General features: G+C 29.6%; 1 protein-coding gene across 48 annotated transcripts in view; it reads left to right on the top strand.

Moving 5' to 3' along the window:
• Positions 1–21,847, top strand: part of LOC107456393 (focal adhesion protein tensin) — a 348,273-nt gene that overhangs the window by 214,144 nt on the left and 112,282 nt on the right. For 10 of the 48 annotated variants that reach the window (XM_043039858.2, XM_071177113.1, XM_071177114.1 and 7 more), the window contains exon 1: positions 8,344–9,291. The exons of the other annotated variants lie outside the window; for them this stretch is intronic. In XM_043039858.2, the coding sequence (XP_042895792.1) occupies positions 9,181–9,291 (111 nt within the window). In that variant the 5' untranslated portion in view covers positions 8,344–9,180. Of the gene's footprint in view, positions 1–8,343; positions 9,292–21,847 lie in introns of those variants that run through there. 48 annotated transcript variants of the gene reach the window in all.

The raw sequence follows: 21,847 nt of genomic DNA on the forward strand, positions 1-21,847 counted from the left end.
TTTATGCTATGCAAATACATACTGAAGTACTCTGGCTCAGTAAAGGCAAAGTACTTGATAGATTTCTACATTTAATTGAAGAAATAAAAAATTATCTTGCAGCCAAAAATCAAACATTTTTAGAACTAATAGGTCTTCTTTGGCTAGCAGATTTGTCTTTCATAACGGACATAATGGAAAAACTAAATAACTTAAACTTGGAGCAGCAGGGAAAGGACAAACATATAGCAAAAATGATAGATGCTATAAACTCGTTCAGAGTTAAGCTAGTTTTGTGGATATCACATTCGAAAATGAAGTCTCTTGTGCATTTTCCAAACTTGAAAAAAATTGTAGGTGACATTGAAATTAACTTATCGNAATCACAGTACAATAATCGATGTATTTCATAAAAAAAAAATTTCTCGTGATAAACCTCAAATGACAAGTTGTCTCGGTTTATTGTAATTAATTAACCATCCATTAAATTAAAGTCAAAGTTGTTTCGGTTTTCGGTTCCCGTATATGCTGAAATTAAGCAAGAGTAAGGCAATACATGATAATACATTCCATTTTAAAGTTAATTTATGAGCTTGTAATTGTAAAACGTAAATTTCCTGTTTAGTAAATTTTGAAAATAAACTGCTTAAAAAAATTTTCTGAAGATTCGGAAATAAACTTCAAACGATTTTTCATGTGCCTTTATTACTTCCCTGCGATGGCAACAAATAAGCCACTTGTAGATACCTTTTTTATCTGCCTCTAGTTTTTCGTTCCTCTACTAACTTTGTCTTTGTTTTAAGATTAAATTATTTCATTTTCTACAGAAGTGCTATTTTTCTGCATTTGTTTTATTTTATTTTCATTAATTTATTATTATTTTTCAAAATTTTTCGAATTAGGCTTGATTTGAGGGGGAAAAAAACTAGTAAAACAATCAATTATCTACTTTTTTTTTCTTGCTGGTACATGTTAGAGTAAATGAGTTCAACGATACTTAAATACATAATTATTTTTTGGACATATTTTTTTTGTGTCGATTCAATGAATCGTATGAATGATTTTTCATAAAGTCCAGGTGGTCCTCACATTTCAACTACTTTGAAATCCCAACATGTCTATTGTTCGAATGTTTTTTTTTCTTCTTTTTTTACCTTTCTTTTCGCAAGAATGAATTTAGTACTTTTTTTACCTGTTTTTTTTTNTCATAAAGTCCAGGTGGTCCTCACATTTCAACTACTTTGGAATCCCAACATGTCTATTGTTCGAATGTTTTTTCTTCTTTTTTTACCTTTCTTTTCGCCAGAATGAATTTAATACCTTTTTTTACCTGTTTTTTTTTTTTTTTTGCTTTGTTTACTCGTGAATGTTTTCATTTCAGTTTTGCGTCTTTTTCTTCATTAAACCCTTTCTTTCTTCAAGTTTAAAAAAAAAATGACAAGTTGATTCGTGACTTTTAGACTAGATATGTGGCTGTATTGTTTTCTAATTCTACAAAAAGGAAGAAAAAAGTTTTGAAATAGATAAAAAAAAAAGAAACAAGGTAAATGTTGTAATAATGATGTGATCAATAACATCTGTTTTTACCTCATGTTATTATTATATGTAGTAAAGGCGGTCAATGCATGATGTTAACTAACAGTGCCACTAGCATGCCGTTGTTTACGAAATTACGGAGCTGAATCACTGCGGGAGTAAGGCGTTACTGTGTGTGTTTGTAAAGAAGTTAGCTTTTAATTAAAAATGTCTGTTTGTTGTGAAATTGCTTTACTTTATAAAACTAAATGACGAAAAATGATCAATAAATAAGTAAAAATTAGCGATAAAAAAAATGGGATTTAACTTTCGATTGCTTTTTTGTCTCAATTATTTGGACTAGATTGTATTTTGTTTTATAACCGTCCTTGTACAGCTGACTCAATTTTGGGTTTACGACTACCAATGTTCAATGCCGTAGCCTTGTAATTTTGAACCCAATCCAGAGGACAAGGGAATTCCTGGATCAAGTAAAGGGAGTAATTGCCTTCTTGGAGGACTTTTCGATGGCACTACGTTACATGGAGAGGAAAACCAAGAAAATTTTCCACGAATAACCTGACGACAAGGGGTCTCTAAACCATGATCCGTCAACCACTGATGATATTGTAGGTCAGCACTGTGGTCGGTGCGAGTCGGGTGCGGAATTCGTATATACCAGCCTTTGCTGGGATTCAAATCAGGTTCACCTCTTTCAAAGGTGAACGCCTGAGTTACCACGGTTTTCTTGGAAATAATAATCGGTAAATTGCAGCTACATTGAATGTTGAAATTGCGAATTCGTCTGAAAAAAGTTGGGTTATTCCGAAAAAAAGCGTTATAAATGTCGCCTGCACCAATTAATTAGCATATGTAAGGCTATTACCATTCCATGCTTTACGTAGTAATCCGATCATTAGTTTAAAAGTTATTAAGAAGTTCCGCTTTTATTTTAAGTCGTATCATCTTATCACGTATATCATCCTGTTATCAATTATACTAATATTTAAATCACCCGGAAACATTTAAATTGCATCATTGACACTAATCCATTGGTAAAACCCACTGTTATTGTTTAAAAGTTGATTCTCAAATAGTGAAAATACCCATAATTTAGTCCAATTTTTTTTTGTGTGAAAGGGATGTTTTTCCACGATATTCCGTGATTCATCGTCAATTCCATAGTCAAGGACCACCTACGTCAATTCTTTACTTTATTGCTAAAAGCAAGCATTGGCGAGCACGTGCGGGTAAAAACGTCAAACGGGAAATTTACGCGAATATCCGCAAAACTCGGGATGTTATGCCACGTTTTCTTGAACCCCCCCCCCTCATACATCAATAAACATTTTTCGAGTGAAGTCTAAATCTCGTTGACGTCATCGTTAAATCGTGTGCTGAGACGCAGCAGACGACATTTTATGGTCTGCCATGTTTGACCTTTTGTTTTGAATTCTTTTCTAATACAATGAAGTCTACGAATAATGAATAAATGAATATTAGAGAAGAAAATAAAAATATTTTTTATAAATCAGAGCTGCCTTGATTTGGTTGATGATTATTTTTGAAATTGTATTGTTTTAAGGTAGTCTCCTACAAAAATTTATATTAAGGATCACTTTTAGAACTATGTTTAAACTAAACAAAAATGATGGAGAAAAAAATCTGTATTTGAAAAGTGGCTATTACTATTTCCTTCTGGTTAAATAAAAATTCGTTTTTAAAAAAATACAGCTCCACGGTTAGTTCATCTGCATTTGATGAAACAATAGTAGTATGCGGCTGTACGGCACCAAACTCAAGCTTTGAAAAATTGTGTTTTTGCGTTATTAAAGTAGCGTGGTTTAAAGGTGCTTTTTTTCTGTACACTATGCATAATGAAGATAAAAGAAAAGTAAGTAACACACGAACAAAAGAGTGTTGCTTTTTATAACTGAAAACGGTTAATTCTTGGAAAATAAAATGTCTCTTAATTTTCTTGAGTTTTAGGTAAAATGTAGGTTTTTAATCACTATATATGAATGAACATCTCTAATATTATTATCTTTCCCTTAGAGTTATAATGAGAGAAAGGCTTAGTGCTGAATTGTAGCTACAATATCTTAACGTTTATCGTTTAGCTACCACCTTTACTTTTTGGACGTATTTAATCACAGTACTATTGCATAGTTAATTTGCTCTAAAATGTTTTTTTTTTTAAACAAAATGTCCCATAATTTATATAAAAGTAGCTTTAATCATAGGGTAGGGGTTATGATTAAAAATGTATGAATTATTTTTCGCTTCATATATTATTGAGTTTTGTTTAGTGTATTGGCGTCCACTGCTTTTTTACCAAATACGCCCGATTTTGTCGAAATTTTTAACAACCGTTTTCCATAATTGTTGCTAATTTTGATACAGTGCTTAATTTCCTCTTTCAAAGCATGTGCTGTTATGAAGTTGTTTTTCATAAACATTTCTCTTAAATAAATAAATGAAAGTCCCATGGCGTTAAATCGCTTGAATTTGGCAGCCCATTCTGATAACTCAAATAATAAATAACATTTACAGAGATTGACCCGTTAATTTTTAAAATATTGCTCAACAATGAAAATGCTTTGTTATTAAGTGTAGCGCAATTTTTTGTTTTTTTTAAACAACCTTCAACCTGTCTTACAATCGATTTATTTTCGCTAGCATCGTTTTATTATACAAATATCGCAACATTTAAATATTTCGAAAATGTTTTGGTCATTTTTATTGTATCTGATAGATTTCAACGATTATTGTGTATAGGATCCCAAAAGTTATCGATCCCCCTCTGTTTGTTCGGTTTCACAATAAACATATTTTGTTTTAATTTTTTAAACGACGTTGAACATTCGACCCGATTCTGAGTTTACAACTATCAATGTTAAACTCCGTAGCCTTGTAATTTCGAAACCAACCCCAAAAGACAAGGAAACTCCTGTATCAAGTATTGAGAAAAATTTGCCTTCGTAAAGCACTTTTTGATGTAACTGACCCGCATTTGCTTTACACGAAGAGGAAAACCGTTAAAACTTTCCTCGGATAGCCTGACGACAAGGGGACTCCAACCCATGATTCGTTTACCATTGAACTTTTTGGTGAAACTGACCCATATTTGCGTGTCATGGTTAAAAAAACCCACTTAAACCGCCCACGGTTAGCCTGACCGCAAGTTGTTTCTAACCTATGATTCGTCTGCCACTGTGGATGTTTAACAATTTTTTTCTCGTATATTTAATTTAAGAATTTTTATTTTATTTTATAATTTTTAATAAATTCTTAACTATTATTGAGGATATTTAAGAATATATTTTGAAGATATTTAAGGATTTAGCAGAATTCATATCTACCGGTTGCCTCTGGGATTCAAACCTGGGTCATCGTTTAGGGAGGCGATCGCTCTATCTCCCGAGCCACCACCCCTCATGATAAACATATGTTTTAAAGTGTTCAACTATTTCAATTTAACATTATTTTTTTCTAGAAAATTTTATCCACAAATTATGAATTGCGCAACGAAGTATTTGTAATTTAGTAAAGGAAAAAATAAACTATTTAGTCTTTCTTCTTTTAACGGAATTAGCCAGCCAGCTAATAACTACCCTTCAAAAATATCTCATGGATCACCCGCTATTAATACAGATTCCTGTTTAATGGATTACCCAATATTTACTACCCGGGCAGTCAAGTTTTTATCCACCCCCCAAACATGATTATAGTGGCTTCTTAGAGGGAGCGGGGAGGGGGGTATGATCACTGAAGAATGTGCCTTACGTCATGGTGTTCTATCAAAATTCTGCTTGTTCTGAAGATCTCATTTGGGTGTGTGTGTATAGTGAGGGGTCACTTTCTAAGGGAATGAATTACTATTATTGCTTTAGGAAGCATCCATACAGTACAGGGATATGTTCGAAATAAGGGTGGGGGGGGATTTTTATACTCTGTCAACATGGTGACGTAACCGATTGTTTCCTGTATTTGTGCCATTGCTGGGTGATTTATACGGCATTGTGAATGTTTCCAGTCATAAAAATACTGATGGGGATTTATTTCTGGAAAGAATTGAAAGTGATGTGTGTTCGATATCGTGATTGGCTTGCTTCGAAATTGTTTTTCTCTCTTGTAATTTAGAACTTTTCCGTTTCTTTGTGTCTTATACTGATTTTTTTTTTAAGTAAACTAAGAGTCAAAAAAAATTTCAGAAAAAAAGAATTTTGTGTTAAAAGATTTTTTTGCATGAAATTTTAAAATATATGTTTTTTTTGCATTTGAATGCATATTGTGTAAAAATCAGGGCCCCCCGCTAAGCATTCGTCACCTCGCTCGCCAAATGGGATAAAATCGTAAATTTGGTGAGGGAATAAAATTGTGTTTTCGCGAATGTATTGGCGAATGGTTTTTCCATTGGAAAGAAAAATATGTAAAAAATTTTTTGTTAAGATGTAGCGTTTGGCGAAAACTTTCGAAAATTAGCGAATACTTTTGATATTTGGCTAATTTACTGGCTAATAATTTAAAATCCTTAGCGTGAACCCTGAAGAACTAATTTAAAATAAATACTTTTTTCTGTTTTACACAAGTATTTCTAAATTGTGAATATAATATTTAGTTGCATAATTGAATTTAAAATTATTATTCTTCGATTTTATTTCTTTCAAAATGTAATATTTTTTTGTTGTTGATGATAATTAATTTTTTTGAGATAAATTTAGTAGATTTCAGAAAAATATTATTTTCACTGCATAGAGTGTGTTCTTTTAATTTAATATCGAAAGTCTTATTGCATAATGTGAAGTCTTTGTTTTTCATACAATTATATGCCGCACTTCAAATGTAAGTAAATAATTCAATTAAAAAAATCTTATAAAAAGTATTTTTTATTTCAAACTAAATTTTCTTTTAACTCTTTAAAGACCCAAGCAGAAGAAAATTTACCACTGTAAACATCCTTAGTTTTTCATTGGCAAATGAACTCACCCATTTTGTTGGGGGCATCTTTGGTCATTTGCTTCACAGCTGGCAAGAGTATCCCCCACGTCACTAATAAATCAAAGGCGTGCTCATCTTGACAGTGGAACTTCCTGGCATTCAAACTAACAATCGGCTTGTGAAGATCGCTTATTTTTCCCCCCATTGAACAATTTTCTCGTTAACTATTTTAAAGCGGGAATAAAGNTTTGATGAAATTCGTTAAAAGTAGCATTTTAATTTTATTTGATTAACTATACTGATATAAATTTTATGATTAGATTTTTAAAATATTGTCTTGTTTAGGGAATAATTTTTTGTAATAAAAAAAATGTGTCGTTTAAAAATATTGATAATTATTTTAAAAAGTGTTAAAAAGTAAAAATAAGATGAAATTTTTGCTTTCGGTATCGTTCTATTAATTTCAATTTTATACATTTGCTTTTCGATAACAACATGTTGTTAAGTAACAAAAACAAATTATTCTAAAAAGATAAAATTATACAATTTAAGTAATTTTAGCGTCAATATTATTGAAGCTATAAAGTTGGTTAACACATTAAGATATATTAAGGAGAAATTTACTAGAAGTTCAACTTTTTTATACTGAAATTTTTCCTTAAATGCTCTTTATATGAGATTGATATGGTATATTTCCCATTTTTTCCCTTTTTTTTTTGTATATTTTATGATTAGGTTTAGTGTTTACAAATGGATCTTAATGACGGTTAGGAAAAATATTTGTACAATTCATACATTTGTGTTGTTTTCGTTTACGTTTTTCTATCATTGAATGAATGATATAATTGATTTAATTTAATTTAATTAAAATGCAGTTAAAAGAAAATGTGAACTGAAATAAGTTTTCTCAAATAAAATAACCAAATGTACGTATGGACCAATTTTAGGTCATTATATTTAGAAATAATTCATTTATAAAAATTTGTAGTCTGTAATATAAATGTAAACCAACTCGCACATTCCCTACCATAAAATTTTTTCTCCAAATCTTTGAAACTCTGAACGTATGATTACTTTTTGTTAAGATATAAATAAGTCATTTTGAAAACGAAACATTTTATTTTGATGAGCTGTGTCTTTATGATAATTATTTATTAGTTAATTATCTATTAATTAATTATCTATTAGTTAATTAATTATCTTAAAAATTGTAGCACTTAGTTAGTCCTAACCTTCCCCTTCAAATCTATGTCAAAATTGAGAAAGTGGCCACACAAAATTGTGATGGCATGTCTTCTGATCATCCTCAGGGATGTTTCCCAGACCGTCGCCAATAGCCCATTGTGCAGTTCTAGTGCGACGTAAACAAAGTACCTGCCTAATGATGCTGGATTACAGATTTTCTTAAGATATATGCTCCCCTGCTAAAAAAGGGCAAGTTTTAAAAACATTTCTTTTTCTCATTCACTATCAATTAGCTCTTACGATTTTTTTTTTAAAGAAAAATGCTGGCAATAAAATTAAGAGGATTTCTTTTTATCACACAATATCAAATCACTTAAGTAAACTACTAGCATTCTACTTTTTTTATTCTTTATTTTTTCCCCCTTTTTTTATTTTTAAATGCGATCTTTGAAGAAAAAGCAATGTTATTAAAAACTAGGTGGCCGCATAGCTGCACGAGAAAGCTTTTGGCTTAAAATTATCGTTTGCTTTTTTTCCAAGCAAAGAGGGAGGACCATTAAAGAAAAAAAGAAACTTTTTTTCTTCAAGGATCGCACAATTATCTTAACAAGAGCATCTATTTACTTCCGAAAAAAAGCGAACGGTCCAATTCTTTTAACTTTGACCTTGCGGCGGGATGGGATGGTGGGAGGGAGAGGGCGGGGGTGAAGTGAACGTAGGGAGTTCCATCCTCCATCCCAAGAAGATCGCAGAACAGAGAGGAAAGTGGCAGAGAATAGAACATCCGCGCATGCCCAAGCGCCGGACAGCTCCGTAAAAGTCTCATGTTTTTCCGTCTTCTATAATTGCGAAAAAGGCCGCAACGCACTAAGTTCCTCGATTTCTAACTTCTACTACTATTTGGCGATGGTGTCTTGGCTGGATGTAAATATTTTCTCACCAAAATATCGTTCGAATGGATGTCAAATAATTAAAAGCAAAACTGGATGACGAAGAAAAGTTTTTGGAAATGTAGGATTATAATCCCTGCGGGAACGAAAAGTAGCGGGAATTTTAAAATCACGCCAAATTTATGCTATAACAAATGCAATTTATTTTTTTAAATGAGCACAAGTTATTATTTTTTTTAAATTGCAGTTATTATCTTGTGTTTTTTTTTTTTTTTTTTTTTTTTTTTTTGCAAAAGATAATTAGAAACAATAGTTTTCAACGGGGAAAAAATCCGAATCGTTTTAGTACTTCTGATTTATTTTTTTAAAACTATTTTAATGAATTTTCTTATTTTTCAAGTTCTTTTTGCCGGTTTATATGTGAACAGTGACAGAAAAAAAATTCCAATGAAGCGTTCGGAAATTCGTAAAGTCATTCTTCCTTTCATGCATACTGCCAGTTTTGGAATCTAGTCTAACGATATTGGAAAATGTCGACTTATTTTTTATTCTTGTCGATTATGCGGATCAGAAGAATATCGTGCGAAAATTCTCGCTCATTCGGTTATTAAAACTGTCCAAAACGAAATTGTGTATTACTGTGTGACGTTATTAAAAGGATCAAAAAATCATGGGATGTTTTAGAAGAAAAAAATCAAAAAGTCGACCAGCTTATGAACCCCTTATGTCTTCATCCAGAGATGCCTCACCCAACTGTAGATGCTCATGTCATCGAAAAAAGGTGAGATAAATTTTAATTGTAGCAGTTGACGATTCTTCCTTTACAGTTCTTAAAGTAGCTGTTACAGTAATTTAAAGTATAAAAGTCGGTATTTATAATTTTTTCACAAGAAATAAAACGAACTTTAACTTTAATTTTGTTGAGCAATTATTTTTGTAAAAAGTTTTTCATGAATCTTATTGTATTTAAAATCAGGAGTTTAAAATTAAAAATTATAAAACGATTCTAAAATGCCTTACATCAAAACGTTTTCTCAAACGATAAAACAAGAAAAATTCTAATAATCAGTTCTTTTTTTCAATTTTAAGGTATTTTTTTTAATGAAATAAACCTTTGGAAAGGTCGAAAATTATTCTACAGAAGTAGATTATTTTAAAGCTAATTTTATCACATTTTTTTTTAGATAATTTATAAACACAGATTTTTTCTTTTGCATCCAAAAATCTCAAAACACGATTCTGTTATCTGCATTTCTGGATTCTTTTGGAAAATGTAAAATGTCCTCGGATCGAAACTATTCTGCATTCAGGTATCCATTTTTATTAATTAAATCTTTTGAAATTAATTATTCAATCGATTTACAAAAACTTATTCTTTAATAAAAGAATTTTTTTCAGACATTCTACGCGCTTTTAAAAAATTGTAATGCAAAAAAAAAATGGAACGAAAGAAATGCCTTTAAATAAATGTTGAGAATTAATTTTCTTTCCGTTTGTAACTTCTATTACTGTAACATGCTTGCCGTTTACATTTTTTGCAATAGTTTTCAAATTATTATTTCATTGAATTTTATTTTATTTCCAAAATTCGTACCATATTTGTAATTGTTTTCGGAGGAAAAAATTTAAATAATAATAATGCAAGTATTATTTCTTCGACAAAGTTTGTTATATGCGCTATTTTAAATCGGATAATTAATAGTATGGTGAGTTGTGGAAATTAATTAAAAAACATAATGAATGATTTTAAAATGTTAGTACAGGAAAAGTAAACTTTTCTTTTTCTTTGGCTGTTTCCCCAAAACATAACTTCGTATTTTTTTTTCTTGTCTTTTTTTCCAACAACTGCTGTAAATTTTAAATATGGCATTTTTCTGCTCGTTCGCCGTATTCACACTGTGCAGCCTCTGGGATCTGATCATTTTTTATTCAATTATTTTCGAAACTAAAATATCATAACCATATTTCAATTTAATATTACTAAATCGAAATTTCATTTTCTTATTCATATCAAGAAATAGTTATGTCATATTTTGTAATAATTTTCTATCTAAAACGCTTATTTATATATATATAATATATATATATAATAATAATAATAATAATAATAAAGAAATATAAAAATGACACCAAAGAAAAAAAAAACGAAGAAAATTAAGAGAAACAATAAGTTTTATTTACTGCACATAAAATGCTTATTGTTTTTAATAATTTTCTTCGTTTTATTTTTTTTTCTATTTGTCATTTTTATATTTCGTTATTATGCTATGTTTTAGTGATCTTATTTAATGCAGCTTTAGCGCTTAATATTATCTACTATTTATGTACTTACTTTCGTTTTCCTTCTATTTGTGTATTTGGGACGTTCCGTGTATTTAGGACGTTGCTCTATGAGCCTATTTTTATGGATTTAAACAGTTACAACAATTTATCTCCTGGTAAAAAATATGTTCAATATTTAAATTATTCCTCATGTTGTACCCGGTACGAAGAGCCTAATTCAGAGGGGACCTTCGGATCAACATCCTGCTACTCTGAAAGCAAAAGCGAAAGCAAATGTTTTTTTGAATTGCATTCTATACTCGAAATTTTACCGTCTTATAAAGTGTGTGGTGATAAAAGATCCAAAACTTGCTCTAATATTGACGAAAAACATACAATTCTTAATAACGATACCTCCAAATCTTTTTTTAAAATGAAAAATGTTATTTATATGTTAACCTGTGGTTTTTGTAGGTGGTCAAACCAGTAACTTGCTTAATATTCGAATTAATCAACACCGTTCTGATATAAACACTAATAAAATTATCAATAACCTGGAATTGAATCATTATAGAGAACATATTAAGAGTGTCAAAATTAATATTTTAGATATTGTAGAAGATTTAGATTTAAGACTACAAAAAGAAAATTAATACATACTTTTATACGAAACAATTTTGCAGTATGGGTTGAACGATATATATATATATATATATATAGCACAGTAAAGATAAAAAGAAAAAAAAGGAAAATTAAGAAGATTTATTTACTGCTCATAAACTGCAAGTAATATAAAGAAAACATGGAAAATAGTAAATAATAATGAAAAGAGAAGAAAAATTATTAAAAGAACATATTTATAAAACTATTTAAATTATTATTACTTTTTTAAGAAATTGAAAAGCCGGAAAACAGAATGATGAAAAGATATAATCTCTTCATCAGCTCACACGATTATATCCGCAAAAAGGAGTGCTATCTAATATTGTATCAATATAGCCAAAGCAAAATATATCAATACAATAGTGTGAGGAGCACTAAAAAATTGAAACGAAAATGGAACGCATAACTAAAAAATATTTACGAAATTAAACATATCAAACAAAAAACAGAAAATAACATGTAAAGAAAATACAGAACAAAACATACTCACTCCTTTTTGGATATAATCGTGTGAGCTGATTAAAAGATTATATCTTTTCATTATTTTGTCTTCCGGCTTTTTAATTTTCTTTAAAATAATTTTTTTTAAATTTTTTTAAAAATATTTTATTTTAATAATTTTACTTTTTCTCTCCTTATTTTACATGTTTTCTCTATATTATATTTACTATTTATATCGTTTTGCAAGATTGTCATTAATATGTTTGTATTTTCGTTTTGTATTTAAGAATACATGCGTAATATAAATTTCTAAATGTCACATTTTTCTGTCTGGGACTCTAGGAAAAGCGAGCAATTACGTCTCAACTGCGTTGTGCATTCGTTGCTGATCGTAAAATAAGCATGCATTGTTATGATTCGAGCAACAAGAGACCAAAATAATGTTATATTGTTCTCCGCTTTCTTATGTTTCAAAATATAATAATGATGTAATAATTACATCAAAATTTTTCTTTTGTTTAATTTTAGGGAAAGATTTTTTTAAAAAGGTGTAATAATTTAATCTCAAAAAATTTGACATAAAAAGGAATGCCACATTTCTAAAAAGCATCTTTAAATCTCTTACTGTAACCCTTTTTTTAAATCTTATAAGAGAATGTAATAAAATTAATCTTATAAGAGTATCGACTGTAAAGTTTTTAAGAGTATTTTTACATTTTAAAATAGTATAAATATCTTAATGCTATATACAACCTCTAAAATAGTAAGGTACCCTCCATTTCAAAATCACTATAAATCAATGGAAGCCATTATTTCAATTGACTGAAACAATAGTCCATAAATAGAAAATGAAATTTGTCTAGACAAGTAAGTCTGTTGATTACGTTCAATTCAGCCATTACATTCTTTATGAATAAATTTTGTATGTATGATGCCAAATCTGCACCAAAATCAATTTTATTGCTATAATACTAACTTTGTAATTTCAGCTACATTTCTATTGTTACTAGGTTATTTAGGCTGCATTCTAAAATGTAAACTGCTCTAAATTGGCAGATTAAAACTGGTACAAAAATATGAAATTTTTTTTACGATATTTGTTGATTGAAAAGGTATTGTGGTCATTTTTTCAGAGCTTTGTTAACTGAAAAGATACCATGTGGTCATTCTATCCAACTTTTTTTTTTATTGTTCATAAGAATCTGTGGTGCTATTAGATGGACTGGAAAGTAATGTCGTTTCGGTGCATTTGATATTTGTTATCGAGATTTTATTTTTAATCAATAATGTATTCACTTTCGTTAGCAACCTTTCAATGCCAGATGGAAAATAAATCGAAATGGATCGAGAGAAAAAAAAATGAATTGGACTAAGGAACTAAGACTGAAGAATATTTAATGCGCCGAAACGACATTACTTTCCGGTCCACCTAATATTTGTTGATGGAAAAGCTCTCATTTGGTCTTTTTATTTGACCTTTGTTAATTGAAAAGGTATTTTTCGATCATTTCATCTGACCTTTCCTGATTTATTGGTATACCATTTAGCCATTTTATCTTATTTTTGTTGATTGAAAATGTTTCCATTTGTTCCTACTTTTGTTGATTGGAATGGTAATGAGTGGACATTTTATCAGAGCTATGTCAATTATAAAGGTAACATGTGGCCATTTTATCTGACCTTTTTTTTTTTAAAAATTTTTTATACGAAAGGATTTGTGGAGTTATTTTTCGACTGAAAAGGTATCATGTGAACCTTTTTACTGATCTTTGTTAAATAAAAAGATGTTTTGTAATCATTTTATCTGACCTGCCTTGTTTTATTGGTATGCCATTTAGCAATCATCTTATTTTTGTTGATTGAAAAGGCATCCATTTTATCCTAACTTTTTTGATTGAAAAAGTGTTGTGTGGTCATTTTAACCGACCATTGTTGATTAAGATGGCATCATTTATCTATTTTATCCGCTTTCTTTTTAATTAAAAAGGCATCGTGGGCCAATTTTATCCTATCTTTAGTTGAATATAAAAATCTTCGTGCTGCCACTTAATTCCTCATGGACTTTCAAAATGAAATAATATTAAAATACTTCAATTGGCATTGGAGTCTAATAGGTCATACTCTTCTTTCGATTTAATTTTTTTTAATATCTATGATTTAAAAAATGGACACCGTTTCTTCCCATATATATTTATTTATAGATCAATTTCATAATCAGAAGTTCAATTTCTTAATTAAAATCTAAAAAAAAAAAATTTGTTTTTGTTTCATTTCTAAATTTTTTTAAAGCACTCTGTCACACTTTATGAGTTATCGTTCTTGGTAAAGTAACTTTTTTTCTACAATTTTCCACGCTTAAGATAAATGACAAGTATCTGAACGGCAATCGTTAATCAATTCCATCCTATGATGAATTGTTGAACGTCTCATAAACGAAGACGCCCCCGGGTTTTTGTTCAAAAGCATAAAAGAATAAAAAAGAAGGAAATCTTCTCGAGTTTCTTATGACCCGATAAGATGCCTTCCAATTTGTCTATTTATGGAATTTGCTTCTTTTCAGTGGAAGTTGTAAGAACTCATCATCTATAGATCGTTTCAAAAGTTGTCTTTTGTCCGTAGATTTGTTAGTTGGAATCGTTTTAATGATGAAAAGTTCGAACGATTTCTACGCAATTTTTCATTTTTCTTCTTTACAGCTTGTCGTTTTTTTCTTTCTTATCTTTTACTGTAGTAGACTCTTAATATATTTGAACTCAAGAGATCACAAAATATTGGATTATTTAGTTTTTTTTAAAAATAATTGCTTTAATTTTATTTCGAAAAATTGAAGAATCTGTTTGTTTAGGTTATTAGGAATTATTGTTATGGTTTTCGAATGAAGAAGAAAGCATGTTAAAACGTGATTAAGACTTCGTTTTCTCATTTTTATTCTTAATTTAAAACGATATATCTAAAAAAAGTTTTTTTTAAAAAAGAAAACTATATAATTTGAAATACTTATTTATTTTACTTTAAACTGTTTTTAAGTAATTTAAAAATTAATAAAAATATAATAATATTACTAGTAATAATTATAATACTAATTGTCACTGTTTAAGGAGGTCCAGGATAATACCAGCACTAATTAATAACATATTTTATTGGCAAAACAACATTAACAATAGTATATGGTTAACAAGCAGACAAACAAAACATCTTACATCCAGATCTCGTACTTAAACCAACTAATATAGAAGTATTATCATATGGAGACGCGCATGCGCTGACGTCAAAGTTTCAGTTCGGATTTTAATTTACCTCACTAATATTAATTTTTAAAGCTTAATATTAGATAATTTTGATAACTCAAATAAAGAAAAATAGTAAAAATGAAAAACATGAAGATTTGATTTGAATTTTTTTTAATTCTATTTTCTTAAGTAACAGAAAAAAGTGCAGATGACTTAGGCATTAAAGCATAGCATAGATATTTTTATTCAAAATAATTTTTAAATTATTAATTTCAGGGTAATTATATCAAAAATTTGAAAGATTAGTTCTTTACAAAACTTGTCTTTATTAAAATGTCTCATAAAATGTTTGTGGTCATTTTTTATGCTTATTTAATGATAACAAAATACCAAAAAAAAAATTTTTTTTTCAAGGTTTCATATTATTTAAAAATAAGTTTTAAAATGTGTCTTTGATCTCCTTACCATAAATTCATATTCTTTTTTTGTTGTTGTTTAGTTTGAAGTTATTATTTTTACTATATCTCCTCCATTAGCACTTCTTAATTATTGTATAGTAAGTAAAAAAGATTATATCTTGTCTTTATTTTTTGCCCTTAAATCTGCACTCAAATCCCTAAAACTCATTTAAATTGTGAAGAGAGTTTTAATATTCACTTCTAAACTCAGCGGCGCGACAGCCCATGAGGATATTCACTTCTTCAGACGTTTATTTTGCTGTCAAAAGAGCAGATTTTAACATTACTCCCTAAATTGTTGCCAAACGCACTTGGAACCTTCTTTCACTTTTAAGACACTCAAACATAGTCACTTAGAACCTTCATCTATCGAAATCTGTGAAAAAATACTTGACGAAATGGTTTAAAAATTTTATATTTAAATGAGACTAAAACATTTTACCGAGAAATTTAATCTAAACATATTCTTTTAAGCTCATCAATTATAACTTGTATTTGTTAAAAAAAATTGAGATAAATTGAATTTGTTGTTCGAATCGATAACGTTCCCTCAGTCATAATTCATGAGGAGAAGCCATCGTACTTTATCCCGAGGTGGGTCCCATCTTTTAAATCAAGCGCGGCTTAATCAAAAACAATTTCTTTTAACATCCGACCTACATCATTTTTATCAGTTCTTTAACAATTTATCTGGACATTTTTTCTTTCTTTCAGATACGTTCTTAATACATTTTTTTTTTTACTCGCAGCTTTTTTTCTGAGGGAAAACAAATGGCAACGTCTTTATACCCCCTCCCCCTTGATTTACAGCTGTGTCAAGAAGCATATCGGAGGATGTGCCTCCCTTAATGTTTACCCCCAACAAATTTTCCCCACTCTGACATTTTTCTTTTTACGTTACGCGTATTTCTCCTCCCCCCCCCTCATTTTCTTCACCCAGAACAAATTGATTAATTTTTTTAATACTAACATCACGCTGATTATGTATACTAATTTGTTGTAACTACAGGATTATCGATTAATTGCTTCATATTGCATTTATGTTATCATTGCTAAATGTCATTTCTGTTAGTATGAAAATACGTAGAATAACCCCCCCCAAAAACGTAGATATTGCGTAAAGGAACTTGTATTTGTATGAAACACATAGAGAGCCATGTAGTTCACGAGGTAGAGTGCTCGCCTCCCGATGAGAGGACACGTGATCGAATCCAAGCTATGGCTAGTCGATTCGAACTCCACACACGGCTCGCACCGACCACTGACGTAAATTAACCTCAATGATAGACGGATCAAGGGTTCCTTGCCTTGGGAGGTTTTCGTGGTTTTTCTCTCCCAGTAACGCAATTGTGGGTTAATTCCTTCACAAATTCCTCCACGGGGGCAAATTTCTCCAGATTCTTGATCCAGAAATTCACTTGTCTTCTGTATTGGGTTCAAAATTCCTTGTATTAAGACGGATTACAGAAAACAGAAACGTAGTAACGATTATTTTGTAACGTTTTTTCCCGGAAACGTGTTATTTTAAAAACAGTTCCAAAGTACAATTGCGTCGCACATTAAAAACGAATCTTTTGCGTCGTTATTACTCCATCGAAACAGCTGATATAGCGTTCTTTTTATGACTCTGCAAATTCCTATGTTACGCTGTACAAATATGTTTGCAACGGGAAAAAAGAGAGAAAAAAAAGTGCTCTCCGTAAAATCCTGTACTTCTGAGAAATGTTATTAAATAAATCTTTAAAAGCTTTCATGTATTTCACTGATTAGTCTTATCAATATAATTGAAGATAATTCTGAGGACATAAATTTTAATCAGGCAGCCGTGAATTCCAATTACGGGCAACTCCTTGAAGGAAAATAGTATCTGGTGCCATCGTATATTCTCATCAAATATTTTCATTTACAGCTATGCTAAGAGAAATTTAACGGCTGTGAATCGAAGGTTAAAATAATTAGACACACGTAATTTATTTCATTTTATTTTCATTAGCTACCTGATGTATTACAAAAAGGCCTTTTTTATGCTTCGTTTTTCTAATATAAACTTGTGATTTAATGATAGTTATCTATTTTATTTCAAGGTAACTTAATTTATGTAATAATGCAAGCACTAAAGGTACTTGAGTTGGCAAATTATGAGTACTTTATTTTATCAATTGATATAAGATCATAACGGTTCCAATATCGATATTCTTGTTGTCACTGGATTTATTTTATGCTCCAATGTTAGATTAAAACTTAAACACATTTATTTTGTACAGTGCGCCAAAGAAAAAAAGGAAAAACGGACCACCCTGAATAACTTTTGATCTAATGATCCCTATTCACGTTCTAGGATTCAATCTTAATGGCTAAGGGGAGATCTCAAATATGATAATTAATAAGTGCAGACGATATTTTAAGTTACGAAATCAGACACAAAGACGTACTTTATTTGAATAAACATACCATTTTTTTGACGGATTCGGATTTCTGACTCCCAAAATATACGGAATCTGGAAAATACGGAAATACGGTCCCAATAGTTTGGTCAGGAGAGAGCTCCTAAGTTTGAACCCCTTAATATTAATTTTACTTAATGCATTCTTCGCAATATCTCGAGAACTTTTAAAGCGAATTAAACAATTTTTGTACACAGTTATAAAATTCGTTTTTACAAAGATAATTCCATGCAAAATACAAGTTTTAGTATATATTTATTATTTTTTATCACTTCATTCAATATTGGTCGAAAAAATTTTGAAGTGAAGAATTTTTACATCATTTTAAGGAATGTAAATTTACATGACAAAATAAAAAATTTTAGCGAAATCAGTTTCGCTGAAAATTTTTATTTTCCCATGCAAAATTATGTTACAAATTGTATTCCTTACTATTCAACATTTTTTCGACCATTATTAAATAAAATATTTTTTATTATAATAATAATAAAAAAATATTTACTTAAAGTTCCTGTTTGCGTGGAATTTTCTTTGATAAACGAATTATATAATTACGTGTAAGAAATTTTTCAATTTGCTTCAAAAGTTCTCTAGGTATAGCGAAATACGAAAAAAGAAATTCACATTTAGGGCTCTCCTGATCCACCTATTGGGACTATATTTCAAAGATTTATGAATCCGTCGGAAAAAAAGGCATATTTATTCAGTTTTCCTGTCTGATTTCTTAACTTAAAATATCGGTTGCACTTATTAGTTAGCTTATTTGAGGTCACCCCCTTGAGCCATTAAGAATGAGCCCTAAAACGTGAAAATCCGATCATTAGATCAAAAGTTTTACTGGGCTGTTTTTTTCCCCTGCGTTTTTAACTACTTAATATCGATTAATCAAAAAATAATAATAAAATAATTATACATGGCTGTTACAAAATAATTTTAGATAAATTATTGAATCAAATTGTAATAAGCTCTATTAAAGGATATATTTTTACCTTCTTTAAAACCATTCAAAAATTATAAATTTCTTAGTTTTTAAAAATTGGGTTGAACCATGTAATAATGCTTCTTATAATTATTACACGATGCTTCAATTAAATTTATAACATCTTATTAAATTTTGCACCAAATTTATACCATGATTCTTGTTGCTGATATTAGGATTCTAAGTTGAGTTGATTTTTTAGAGAGGTGTATCTTTTTTTGCAAATAATGTCATACGAAATAAATACGCATATTTAATTATTTTTTGTCTGATTTAATTTTATTACAATTCCGGTGACAAATTTTTTGTTGTTGTTGAATCGAATTAAGAGCTTTTAAAAAACGGAAATAAAATCTTTGATGTTTACCGCTATTTATATTACTTGGGAACTGTTCCGAGGTGAGTAAGATGTTTTTCTTTGTTCATTAATTGACTAATTGTGTTCTTATACAACAGAAAACGTCTTCTAATTGATTTCCTTGTTCTTTTACGTTGTTCTTTGTTCAAAGAACATTGACTTTTAACGGAAAAGAACTATAGGGGTCATTTGAAAATAAATGATATCATTTAAAGAAAAATAGCTCGTTTCACTCGCCCACGAGTTCGAATAGAGTCGAACTTTTTTGTTTTTGTAAACTGTGAGTCAGTATCATCATCCGGAATAAAAAATTCGAAAATGGCGAGGGGGTAAAAAAATTTAAATGACTTCTTTAAACGAGAATACATTCGTTTTTTTTCCCTTTCTTTCTTTGTATATTAAGGTATTGTATTTTGAGCCATCTTTAAAAATAAAACGAAAGGAATTTCTGGAAAAGTAGTTTCTCTATACAATAAGTATGTCTGACTTTTCTGATTGTTGTCCGAGCATTCTCATTGGAAAAAAAAAATTCATATGACATGTTTATTCCTGAAATAAAAATATATATTTTTGGCTGTACCAATATAAAGTTAATAAATGTTATCAGTAATCAGATACCTCCTTTTATGGTATTTATCGCTTATTTGTATCTTCGTACAATGTTAGAAATTTCTCGGAAAAAAATGGTTAAATAACAATATATTTAATTGCTTTTTTACCATATTTGAAAAAAAAGCGGTCAAATAACTATAAATAAGATGGTATTCAAACTGCTACCTTTGAGGAAAACTGTTTATTAACAACTTTCACATAATATGGTTAAACAAGCAGAATTTTATCGCACCATTTTGGCAAAGCTAATGAAACCACTTAGCCCCTTGCAGCTGGGTCATATTATAGCCGAGAACTCTATATTTGTCGATCTCATGACCGACAGAACGGGGGTTCGATTCCCAGCGTTGACGCCACACTATTTCCTTCATTCCCTTCAACACATGGCTAGTTTCCAGCGTCCTGCACTCCCCAATTTGTGACACTGGACTATTAGAAAAGGGTGCTCTCTCATTCACGTATGGATGACAGCACCATAAATCTGTTTAACATTAAAACGTCTAGTATTTCCCATCTCTTACGATAGGTATAACAGCCAGATAACCACATTCCACAGTTTATTTGATAAAATACAACTTAACGACTACCTAACTACAATGCCCCTCACCTAAGGAAAAGTTTAGCTCCGATTTCCAGTTAAATTTCTTTTTAGGGTTTTGAGATCATGCTGGTTGTAAATGGATAAAAAACCGTTTAAAACTGTAAAACCGTTTAAACCATTTAAATAAATTTAATTTTAAACTAAGTCCAGTTAGTATAGTATGAAAAAACAAGTTTTAGATACTTAACAAAAATATTTTTCTGTAAAATCGTTTTTAACTCTTTTTGCTCTTGTTTTTTCATCTAAACATATTTTATTATTTCCTTCTATGCATATTATAATTATTAACGTTTAAACTTTCCTTTTTTTGCTGGGCTGTTGAATTTTAAATATGAAAACGAACGTTATGAATATGAATATGAAACGTTAGTTCGAAGAAATATATTTTGTTATGAAAGTGTTAATAACAGATTTAATTTATACATTCTGAAATGTATTACATTAATACGCATCAAAATGGTTCAAATCAAAATACGTACAATAGTTCTTATCAAATGGTTAAAAAAGAAGTATCCTGACGATTATAAGTGTGTTGTTTTTACTATTATAATAACTAATAAACCTGCTAAAAATATTACCTACTAAACCTTAATTACTACCTACTAAAAATATTCGTACTTCATTTCGTTTATTAAGTTGTTTTGTTTATTATGTTACTACTTTTTTCCCCTATTGGTTAAAACAACACCTTATCATATTTTAGCGCCAATTAAAATATTTCCGCCTTGTATAAAGTTCTATTCACTTTAGTTCAGCCTGATACTTATTTTGTTACATAATATTCATCATCAGTTCTGAGAAGATGACACAAAAAAAGGCGAGTCAAGGAATGAAATATTTTTCGGCTGACAAAAGGTGTCATCTCCCCGACACTTTTGACCTTTTCTCTCCCCCAAGAAATATTATATTGGCAATTCATAAAAAGTAAAGTGAAAAATTTTATGCCTTATTATTTTACAACGGGTTTCATGTTCAGAGAATAAGTCATTCTATTTCTAGGCTTATTGTGTGTTTAATCTTCGAAAAGTTTTAAAAATGCAGAAATTTTTTACGTTACAAATTAAAGAAAGACGAGATATCTCGTCCTAATTTCTTAGAGCAGGGTGCGTAGCGTTTTTATAAAAGTGCTTAAAGGTGCTTATTTTCGTTTTTTAAAAGCCCTTAAAGATGCTCTTTCATGGGGTGTTTTTAAAAAGTGCTTAATTTTCCCTTTTTTCAAAATGAGATTTTTCCTATGTTGATATTTCTATGTTGATTTTCGCTTCGAAATATGCAAAAAGACACAGTTC

The sequence above is a fragment of the Parasteatoda tepidariorum genome, chromosome 2 (genome assembly GCF_043381705.1).
Source record: "Parasteatoda tepidariorum isolate YZ-2023 chromosome 2, CAS_Ptep_4.0, whole genome shotgun sequence".
NCBI lineage: Eukaryota > Metazoa > Arthropoda > Arachnida > Araneae > Theridiidae > Parasteatoda > Parasteatoda tepidariorum.